The 11,764-nt window shown below is 48.6% G+C and overlaps 1 protein-coding gene across 1 annotated transcript in view; it reads right to left on the minus strand.

The window, feature by feature from the left end:
- ANKH (ANKH inorganic pyrophosphate transport regulator) overlaps positions 1-11,764 on the minus strand; it is a 132,726-nt gene that overhangs the window by 15,214 nt on the left and 105,748 nt on the right. Inside the window, exon 8 of the mRNA XM_015416186.1 lies at positions 9,806-9,901. Within this exon, the coding sequence (XP_015271672.1) occupies positions 9,806-9,901 (96 nt within the window). The remainder of the gene's footprint in view (positions 1-9,805; positions 9,902-11,764) is intronic.

Raw genomic sequence — 11,764 nt, forward strand, 5'->3', positions numbered from 1 at the left:
AGAGAGGGGGAGAGAGGGAGAGAGAGAGAGAGAGAGAGAGAGAGAGAGAGAGAGAGAGCATGCTGCATGTGGCTTGGCTCTTCCCATGCATGGCTACACAGTGGGGCACCGTCAACATGCTGCCCCATGAGTGGTGGGTCTTGGTGCTGAAAATGCTCCAGTGACAAGATCTTCTCTGCTGTGTCTCTGCTGGGGCAGCTCGGGGTATCAGTGGAGGCCATGCAGACAGAAGGGCAGCATTTTCAGGTCCCTGGTGGAGAAGCACCAGAGGAGTGCTCAGCGTGTGTGCGCATGCATGCGCAGAGGCCTTCCTTTCTTTTTTTAAAACATTTTTTATTGCTTTTCTAGTCTACAAGCCTACAGGGTCAAGGGAAGGGAACAACCTAAAACTACGAGTAGCAAGGATCATTAATACATAAATTCAAGATACTCGACATTTCCCTATTACTCAAACAGAAGAAGAGGAGAAGAGATTGGATTTATACCCCGCCCTTCACTTGGAGTCTCACGGCTTACAAACTCCTTTCCCTTCCCCTCCCCACAACAGACACCCTGTGAGGTAGGTGGGGCTGAGAGAGCTCTTGACAAAAACTGCTCTTTTTCAAGGACAGCTCTAGTCAGAACTACGGCTTGCCCAAGGTCACCCAGCCAGGTGCAAGTGGAGGAGTGGGGAATCAAACCCCGTTCTCCCAGATTAGAGTCCGCGCACTTAACCACTACACCAAACTGGTGTACATGAGAGTTGATACTATAAAAGTATAAAGTGAGCAAACACCATCTTGCTTGGCTATAGTGTGTGTTTCTTAGCTTTAAGATAATTAATTTATAATAAACATCAGACTTTCAAAGTTACTCTATTTTGCTTATTTCTTTCCTCTGCACTTCTTGTCAAAATCCAGTCTAACTTTTAAAGGTTTTGGAGCAGCTGCCCCTAATTCTGCTTCCCGGTCAAAGGATTCTGCCGAGCCGTTCGCATCATTGTCTGAGCTTCCCCCCCTCTTTATCTTCTTCTTCTTCTGCTTCTTTGTTGTCCCCCACTTTCTCAGGTCCGTCACTCGCATTCTGTTGTTGTTTCAGGAACATTTTCGCTTTAGAAACAGAGTCAGAGAAGATCGTTTCATTCGGATCACTTGCGCGCTCGGGCCGGTATGTGCCTCTAGGTGCCACTGCTGGTTCTGTGCCACGGGAACCTATTGGGGCAAAAAGGAGCCTCGATCCCTTGGCTGCTGCCTCGGGAGAGGCACCTCACATGCCCCAGGCTGCGACCCCCCTACAAGGGGTCGCGAGGGTCCACGATCAACTTGGACCCCTTCTCATTGGCATGTTTGCGGGCTGCTCACATCAGAGCAACGATGGAGCGCACCCGCCTGCAAATCGCCCCAAACTGGAACACGCAGAGGCCTTTCAAGGCGAGTGAGAAGCAGAGGTGGCAGCTGCTGCCATGGCCTTCCTCTGCAGAGTCTTCCGTGGTGGTCTCCCTTCCACGTAACCCACCCTGCTGAGCTTCCGGGGTCTGACGGGCTGGGCCACGCCTTACTGCCTTCCCTCCCAGGACCGCTCTGGCCACGTGTGGCAGAGACTGCTTTAATGACCAGGGAGGCCATACTTGCGGGGAATTTGCAAAAATAGGGATGTGCAAGAGTTATGTTACTATTACCTTTTCAAAGAATAAAACCTATCACAGATGCCTATATTTCTGAAACACAAACATGTAGTAAGAAGAAGAAGAGATTGGATTTATACCCTGCCCTTCACTACCCAAAGGTGTCTCAGAGCGGCTTACAAACTCCTTTCCCTTCCCCTCCCCACAACAGACACCCTGTGAGGTAGGTGGGGCTGAGAGAGCTCTTGACATAAACTGCTCTTTAACAAGAACCGCTCTTATCAGAGCTACGGCTTGCCCAAGGTCATCCAGCCAGGTGCAAGTGGAGGAGGAGTGGGGAATCAAACCCGGTTCTCCCTGATTTGAGTCCGCGCACTTAACCACGACACCAAACTGGCTCCCATCTCTCGAGTACGCCAAGAAGTCAGGGGCCACCTTTTGTTTTAAGTGAGCTCAAAAGCCTTCTAAGGTATAAAAGGAATCGACTGTTTTGCATTCAGGTGAGCTTTTACTACACATAGCATGAAGAAAGAACAGGAAGTGGTGGCGGCTACAAGCATGGACGGCTTCAAGAGGGAATTAGATAAGCATATGGAGCAGAGGTCCATCAGTGGCTATGAGCCACAAGTTATAGATAGGGGCTCTGGGGCAAGTGATGCGCTGTCATCTTGGTGCTTGGGGTGGGGGGCAACAGTGGGAGGGCTTCTAGTGTCCTGGCCCCACTGGTGGACCTCCTGATAGCACTGGTATTTCTGGCCACTGTGTGATACAGAGTGTTGAACTGGATGGGCCTTTGGCCTGATCCAACACTGGCGTCTCTTATGTTCTTATGTTAAATGCAGGTACACAACTGCACATGGAGTCAATAATCTAGCACTTGTTACGTTCTTCAGTTTAACAAATAATGTTGATAACATTACCCCCATCTCCCAAGTCTTAATTAAAGATTTAAAAATACACCTTGCACCTTCTTGGGGGACAAGAAATAAGACCAGAGTGTACGGAACAGGCAATGCCTGTCAACATCACAGTCAACATCACAAAAAACATCCAGTGGATCCTGTGTCACTCAGTTCTGCTACTTCCTATTTATACCTCTCTGGGAGTCAGAGTCGCAAAACTGCCACCCTCCTGGAGCACACAGAGAAATCTCAGCTGCCTGGAGCCAACGGCATGGTGAAGGGAGCGCGCGAGGCCATGGCACTCGCTGAAACTTCTGCTTCTGCAATCCCGACCGCTGATGAGGCAAGCTCTTCTAAAGTTCAAACAACAGCTGGATACGGCACAAGCCCTTCTAGTCACTGTTTTCCCCCCTAGACAGAAATCTGAATTTTTCCTCTCCACCCCAGCCAGGCAAACCAATATAACCCTCGCAAGCTGCTTTGTTCAGATACCGGTAGGAACCAAAGGAAATGCATAGTTGTGTCTTTTCCTAATCCGGAACTTATTTGCCACTTCATTAGCCCCTTGTGTATTCACTACACAGCAGAAGAATACAAGAAGAAATGCTAATTGAGATTGAATTAACCAGTGTGGCAATGCCAAACTTTCCCTCAGCTTAAACGGCTTCTAATGAAACTGGGCTTAAAGCTGTTGAACACTTAAAGCTGCAAAACCCTCAGTCAGCCAGTGAGAGACACAGGAGAAAGCCCTTTGCAAGGCGCTTTAAAAGTATACTACTAATGAGAGGTAAATTGGTCATACGTGGGAAATCAGATTAGCTATAGATGTTACAAACAGACTCAGAATTATACATCCCCATCTGTAGGGTCCTCTCAACACAGGCAGAAAATGGCATTTGTCCAAACCCTCCACCGGATGTGCCCTCCTCATCTGGCATGTCTCGGACAAGGATGCAAAAAGAGGGTTTGTGGAGACCCTCTCAGTGGGGAAATGAGCCCACAGGAAACATCACCATGCAAAGGTGAAACCCTCTGGGTGTTTTGTTAGCTGAGCAGCGGAAGGAATTCATGTGACAAGGAAACATAGGGTGCGATCACACTGGCAGCTTGGCGCAATATGGCACTGCCTCTAGTTGTACCAGTTTAAAATACTGTGGGGCATACCATCCAGACAGCACACCCTGCTGTGGGTTACACACACAGCTATCCCCTGGTCAAGCATCCACATTACTGCAGCTCCTCAGCCACAAAGCGCGCTGCCCGGTCATTTTTAAAAATCGCAGGTGGGCTCACGTGCACTTATGTGCGTGCATATGCACACATGCGCTCAAGCGCACATGTTACTCATGTGCATATAGGCAAAAACTCCAAAAAAACCACAACCCGGCAGCAGAAGTTGGATCTGCAGGTTCAGACCACCATTCTGCTTTGTGTGTGCTCCCCTGTGTTCCCGTGGGGGACCGAAAACACCACTTATAATGTGGTGCCTTTTTTACCTGACTCCAAGTTGTCCTACAGCGGGGTGAGTATGCCTGGGGAATGCCTGACAGATGTGGCCGTGTGATTGTGCCCATTTAATCTGGAGAGGAGGGGTGGCTGTGTCGGGCCGAACGGCTCATGTGATCACACCCATACGGACACTCCCAGGGGCCATCTTTACTAGGGACAGTCCCTGTTCTCTGGTGTCTGGCTGTAGTAAACCACCACCCTCATTTGGGGACACGTGTTATCTTAATATGCTAGTGTACACCAGCACATCAGATGGCCACGCCCTCCCTTCTACTGCTCCTGCCCTTTAACTGCTCCTGAACATGTCTGAGTTGCAGCAATGCGAAAATAAGCGCAACTAGAACATCAGGTACTCACCGATTTCATACATCCTTTAACAGAACTCTGATCTCACAAAGGATGTATGAAACTGGCGAGTACTGATGTTTGCAAGTCACAGCAATCTGTCCCTCCAGCCGTTAGGAGTGAAGGAAACAGGGTGTGCATGAGAGACAAAAGACTATGTCCCCAGGATAACGCTACACAGAGAGGTGGAAGGTATCTGCAAACTGCTGTTGAGGTTGCAGTTTTATTATTGGGTCAGCTAGCAAGCTACCGTCCCAGCAGACAACAGGCGCAAAACCCCTGCTGCTTGTTGCAAGCTAGTCAAGCGGCAAAGATTTACGAGATAAAAAAAAAAAAAAAAAAGCCTCGCAGAATTGTTAAGCATTGAGGAATGTAGTATGAATGGGAATATAAAGATTTTCATATATAGGTTTTTCCTTCTTGATTGTTCATATTCATATTTCTCTGGTTTTTATAGATTTATTCTTTAAGTAGTATTTTATTAGGATGTTAGAAAGGCTTGTTATATAGAAGGCTTTCCTCTTGTAGGTCTGATATTGTTAGCAGACAACATAATAGGTACAAAGTTCATGATTCTGTAGTTCTTAGGGCAACCCTTTCAATGTCTGGGTTAGATAAGATTTTAGTCTGATATGAAGAATCCTTGCCCATTATCATTTAGGTTAGGTTAAGTAAACACTTAGTTTGACGTAGATATATGTTTCTTTATATCTGGCCAATCAGAGGATTATTACTGAAATTACCACTGTCTTTTGTAACCAATTATGCTGTTTGAATATTGTTTTTTGATGATGTCAGTCCATGTATTTCCTGAATATGTTCAGAATAGGCTCAAGAAGAAGATGAAGAAGAAAAAGAAGAAAGTTGTCAATTGTTGGTTAACTATCTGGTCTAATTGTTTTCCTATTAATTGAGGCATGTTTCCTGATTATGCTGAGAAGAAAGCAGTCAGTTTTGATGGGTCCTTTGGCCTAACTGTTTCCTGTATTTCATTACAATAAAATACAAGAACTTCCTCCTCATTTGACTTCATTTTTGACATGGAATCTAATATGTACAACAGGAACAATGAATTACAATCAGTTCTCCTGGCTTATGGAACATGACATGTCTCCTCTTCTCCTGTCCCTTGCATGGTTGAAGTTGGATCAAGATGGGCAGCCCTGTTAGTGCCTCTGTAGCAGTAGAAAAGAGCAAGATTCCGGGAGCACCTTAAAGGCTGACAAGATTTGTGGCAGGGGAGGAGCTTTCGTGAGTCACGGCTCACTTCTTCGGATAAATAAGAAATGGCTGAAGTCAGTGTTCAAGAGTGCAAAAAGGCACAAGTTAGTGATGGCAGCCCATTTCTGTGGCATCGCAAGTGAGGGCCCAAGCAGCTGTTTGGGGGCCACAGCTCTGCGCGACAGATGAAGCTGCTCAGGCGAGCAGCGGCTGTCCACACTCCGGGGCAGGAGAAGCACCCGTGACGTGAGGTCCTTCGAGGCAGAGACGCCAGGGACTGCCACAAAGACCTTCTCCGTGCAAAGCAGACACTGTGCCATGGAACCACCACCCTTCTCTTCCCTAAATTGGACCGTGAGGACCCTAATCCTTGTATCAGCATCCGTTTTTTCCCTACCTCCTTCCTCACAGGAAAAAATCCACAGACAAGTTGCCATCAAACACAAAACAGCCACCCACGTTTCTGAAGCTGGAAGGATGCACAACAAACTAAGATCCAGGTAGATCCAGGGAGTCACCCGTGTTGGTCTGAAGCAGCAGAACAAACTTAGAGCCCAGTCGGGGCACCTTTAAGATGAACAAAGGTGTATTCGAGGTATGCGCTTTCATGTGCAAGGCACACTTTTTCAGATACAATGGAATGGGAGGTAAGGTTCATACTTATAGATGGGCTCAACAGCAAATTAACATGTGACATGATTAAGACTTCTTTAACATGTTACATTTTAGTCATGCCGGCCACATGACCACGGAAACGTCTTCGGACAGCGCTGGCTCTTCGGCTTTGAAATGGAGATGAGCACCGCAACCCTAGAGTCGGATTCGACTGGCTTTCGAGCAAGGGAACCTTTACCTTTACCTTATCATGTTACATGGTAATTTGCTGTTCAGCCCGTCTATAAGTTTGAACCTTACCTCCCATTCCATTGTATCTGGAAAAGTGTGCCTTGCGCATGAGAGCGCACACCTTGAATAAACCTTGGTTGGTCTTAAAGGTGCTCCGACTGGACTCTAAACTGAGGGCAAGGTGCAGTTACGGGCTCTCGAGTCCCCTTCAGCCAAACAGGAGAGGTAAGCAGCCATGTCAATTTGTCCCATCAAAGTCAACAGGACTTGCAATGGACCTCGATTTGATTTTTGACTTGTGTACTGTCTGCCATAAACGGCTCTTCAGCCTGTGCCACTGTTACAGTTCCACAGCAGTTCAAAAAAGAAAACTTGCTCAGAAGGTGTCAGTTCAACTCTTTCCACTGCCAATATCCTTCTGGGTCTGAGCAATGGTGGCGCGGTTATCCATGATGCTAGGTTTGAATTGTTCAGAGTAGTTGCTGCTTGCCCTTAATCACAATTCTCATTAGTCTGATTCATTAGACGGGCCCTCTACTTACATTTAACAGCTGCTCTTAAGCGGCTTGAGGCGCTTGCAGTCTCTAAATGAAACCGTCTGTGTAAGAAAACCTTCTGATACGGACGTATGCGAGCGTGCTGATTTTTTGCCTAGGCGATATCACTAATGGCATCTTCAGTGACGAAGGGCTGCTCCATTCTCTGTCCTTCTGGGGAATTTGGCGAGTCGATCTAATTGACCAGAGGGCTGCTAAGTTCCCAGACTACGCTCTTGCATCAGGTGCGCATTAGTCCAGGCCAAAACTGGACCCCACAAAGAAATCATTTGAAACCGCCTCCACATGATGCTCGTCAGCACCCACTGCAGCTGGCGGTGCAACGGAAACAGCATGCGACAAATGCGGCAAGCAGCAGTGCTTACTGCCAGGCCCACAGGATGGGTGGAGCTGCAATATCCTGACGAGAGACCGAGGCTCAAGGAAGAGCCATGAGGGGCGACGCTGCCTTTGATTAGGTTCTGCACTCAGAAGAACGATGTTGTGCTGATGTCATGCAGAGATGTCTTGTGGGCTCCAGAAACAACCAGGGCCCAAGTCCGGAATCTGAAACTGAAGCCATTCCTCCAGGTGGCGCGAGGCTCCTTGTTTTGGAGTTTCAAGTTGCTACACTTCAGTCATTACAGAGTTAAATGTTGTTTGTCAGGAAACAGGATGTTGTGTTACATAATGTATTCTACGGCGGGAAAGTTTGAGGGAGCTGCTTAGTCTAATGAAGTGACCTGTAGCTTTTGTATTGGTCAACCAACAACTTGTTTGTGGAAATGCTTTGATCTAGCATTAATGTATTCACAGTTTTTATGGCCCTTTGTGTGAAGCACGGGAAGCGCTCTCTTGAAGCCGCTGGGTAGATGAAAAGATGTCGCTGTTAGCAAGTAGTGCTGAAAGTAACTGCAAGTATGTAATCTTGTGTTTTATTTCTTTTTATCCAAAGTACCCTACCCATGATTTGTTTTGTAGTGAAGATATTTTCTTTTAACTAATGTGACTCTTGTGTTTGCAAAACGACCATCGATCTCAAATCTCAGAATCCCTAACACTTTGTCAAAGCACAGGAAGCACATGCCTCACCTCTCGGACTCCGCCACGCATCTCCTCAGTCACCAAAGACAAACAGGGTGATGAGTAATGGCTGGAAGAGGCAGCGTCAGCAGATTGCCTCCAGTGATTCAGCACCGCTCCAAGTTCTTACGTAACTTCTAAGCACTGGGAGAGCAATGAACGAATATGCAGATGCTGCTGATGGGACTGACTCTGTTTGCATGAACCATCTCTGCTTTCAACCAGCTGATTTATTACCGATCGAGCAGGAAGGAAGCAGGCCTCAGGCCTTGCATACATTGAGGACAACGTTCTGCATTTACGAAATGCTTTTTATTGACTGCTGGCCTGGATGACCTGTTGGAATCCCGTAAGTAGCCCTCCAGTGTAGGCCATCAACACTTTCCCCATACTGGCCATGAGGGGAAGGGAGGCCCAGAGAAAGCCGGCGCTCGCCCACAGCTACTCTACTATGCTCATGGCTGGAGTGCAGCCTCGATCTTACGTTTGACGTGGGTTGGGATCAGCGCTGCCAAATCAGTGCCTGGACAGCCTCACAGCTCAGCAAATAGGCCTAACCCTGTGGCCATTTCGGCTGGGGAAAACGGCAGGGGAGGGGAGGCTGGAGCCCCGGCTTCTCTACCGCCATGCCCCTTAACTAAATAGGGTTCCAGCCAAAGGATCGCGGGGGATCGCAGTTCCCCCGGGTGAGGTACGGGGGGCGGGGCACATGATGAAGCCCCGCCCCCTGCTTCCAGCCGCCCCGCTTCCGGCCCTCATTCAGCCAGGAGGAGGCAGGAGAAGAGGGAGGGTAAGTTGCTTCCTCCTTCCCTCTCCCCACCCCTGCCTGCCTGGGGCCAGGGAGGGCCTTCGCGGGGCTTTCTCGCACTCCCGCCGGCCTTGCAGGTCCACCGCCAGGCCCCTCATGGGGCTCCGCAGTGGAGCTGCAAGGCTGGCGGCGGCGGCCGGGACCGTTGGGGGCGGGGGGTGTGGCCTTATGACACACTTCCGGTGATGTCAGGGGGTGTGGCCTTATGACACACTTCCGGTGATGTCAGGGGTGTGGCATATGCTAATGAGTTATGCTAATGAGTCCCCCTAGCTCTTTTTCTACGAAACGACCCCTGGTTCCAGCACACTTGGGAACGCTGCTTCTCTGACGTTACGTCTGACTGTAAAAGCAACAGAGTCATGTCAGGGTAACCCTGACCCAACTCGTAGCTCTCAGCTCAGGACTTTCCAGCTCACAGTTTACACCCTTACAGTACCGCCCTAAGTTCAGTGGACTCAGAAGGGCAACACTTCGCTTAGGGTAGCCCTGTCAGTCACTGCGCCAGAAGATCGCAGAGCTGAGAAGACTGGCCTTGGACAGCAAGAATGGGACGCCGACCCCAGTGGGCCGCCGGAGGAAGAGAGCCGGGGGGAACAGCTAACCCACCACCTGGGTGCCGGTAGGCAGCCCCACCCCTTGTAACATATGTGGCCACAGTCTAGGGAATTAACTTGCACTTGCAACGTATCTGTAAACAGCTCTGAGACCATCGGGTCTGAGCGGCATATAAACCGAATGTAATAATAATAATAATAATACGCAACACCACATCACACTACAGACATGCTCTCTCTCGTGCACGTGCCAGCACACAGGCACGGAAATGGACACAAGCATCCCGTTGTTCTTCCTTGTTCTGACACCCCATGAAGACAAGCCCCATGCTCAGTGCTCCGATTACACATTCCAGGCTTTCATTTGATTAGAGCTGCAGCGACGGATTCCTTACCGTTAAGGACAGGGCCATGCAGACAAAAGTGAACTTTTTGATATGCGTCGCTGTGACTGTGCTGCTGGTGTTCACCATTTTATTGCTGGGGTTATTCTAGAGTGAGAGATGGGGAGGGGGGGGAAGAGAAAATAAATAACAGGCATCAACATCCAAAAGAGCACCAGTGAGAGTCTACAGCAGAAAAAAACGGCAAAAAGAAAATGCCTAGATGAAGCAGTACAAGTACTTTTGCTTAAGCAAACGTTGATTTGGCTGCTGAACAATGTTCCCTCTAAGCTGTGGAGTCTTGTGAGCCAAAATTCTACTTTGTGAGCTGCTGGCATTAAATTTGTGAGCGAGCGATTTGGCTACTGCATAAATTAGTTTTTTCTGGAGCCCTCCTTCCTGAGCGAAGACAAAAATGTGTGAGCTGAAGGCTAAAAAACTGTGAGCTAGCTCACACTAACTCAGCTTAGAGGGAACACTGCTGCTGGATGCTACTTAGTCTGAAGCATAAATAAGCTAAGTGTTGGGGAGGGGGGAACGGACTGGCTGAGGTTTTGCTTCATGCAGATACTGACGCCAATCCAGTGAAGCAGCCCCGTGTGTCCTGCCGTAGTTTCCAGTTCCTGGGAAGTGAACTGGAAGGCACTTGGAACACCCCATCTGCTATGGATGGCATTTCAGCAATGATAAATGAGTGGGGTTTGTATGGTCAGCTATGATACCATGTGGATTGATCTTTGCAGTCCCACAAGTGGTAATTCAGAGCCAGTGAATCTGTGGCTGGGTCGGTTAAAACTAACTGGGTGCAGCTTGCAGAGAGAGAGAGAGAGAGAGAGAGAGAGAGAGAGAGAGAGAGAGAGAGACCCCACGAGGGGGAGGGGGCAGGACATTTTTCCATGTCAACAACTGGTGTACTTATTGGCCCCGAATTAATTAACCTGCTCTGTTTGTCTGATGTTTGCACTCTCTGCCCCTTAATGGGAGTTTAAACAAGCAAACCCAGTGGCTTAAGGCAATAAAATCCTACTGGAGGTGCTGAACACATGGGAAACTTCTGCATTTCTGTCCTGCCCCCAGGAATATCGAGTGGCCCAGCTGACAGAACTCGGGGCAGCAGCTCCTGACTCATTACCTCTCCAATTAGCAGAGGAAGCAGCCTACAGAAACCAAATCTCTGAACACCTGGTCCTTATGCACTCTAATGATCTGTACACAAGTTAAGTGCCCAATGTTCTGTCCTGCACAGAGATGCCACCCATGCGATGTAAACACCAAAACCCACACTTCCTCCCCCAAAGTCACCCTCCACCCAAATGTCGCGTTGGAAAAAAACGGCAGAAGGCACGCATATGACAGCAGGGAAGTCCTTTACATAAGCTATCTGCACAGCCCTGGGGATGGAGCTGGAGAAGACACAAGAAATGTTTATGTTACAGCCATGTTGGTGACATCCTTTTCCCTGTGATTCCACCCCCCACCCCCCCATGAATGGTAAGCTAGGCAAAAAGTAGGAAGAACTGGTCTCTCTCCTGGGTCTACAAAAGAATGAGAAGTATAAAACTCCACTGGAAAGACATGGACTCTTATGGCTCTTAACAGGTACCCCATTATGGCCCAATGTCCCTTCTTTTGTCAATGTACGTGGGACACAACAAAGGAACTATCTTGGCCATTCGTTTTGCCTGGCTTGTTATCTCTCCCTTATAATAAAAGAGTTTTGGGTGCCAAAGTTCTAAAATGCACTCCTTTAGTGTTAGGCCAAAAAAACTGCCACTCGGAAGACACTGGCTGGGTTCATTGGCTGCTTTGTGCAGTCCCGGCCAGCGTTCCAAGGTCATTTACATATGGAAGCTGATTGGACTACACTCCATTCCACACCTGAAACTCACCCCCCCCCAAGGCAGTTGGAATTTTCAGTTGGGAGAGGAGAATGATGTCAGCTGCTCCCTAGGCAGAGGCTGTGTGTGTGTG

Source organism: Gekko japonicus, unplaced genomic scaffold, assembly GCF_001447785.1.
Source record: "Gekko japonicus isolate JY-2015 unplaced genomic scaffold, Gekko_japonicus_V1.1 scaffold502, whole genome shotgun sequence".
Lineage (NCBI taxonomy): Eukaryota > Metazoa > Chordata > Lepidosauria > Squamata > Gekkonidae > Gekko > Gekko japonicus.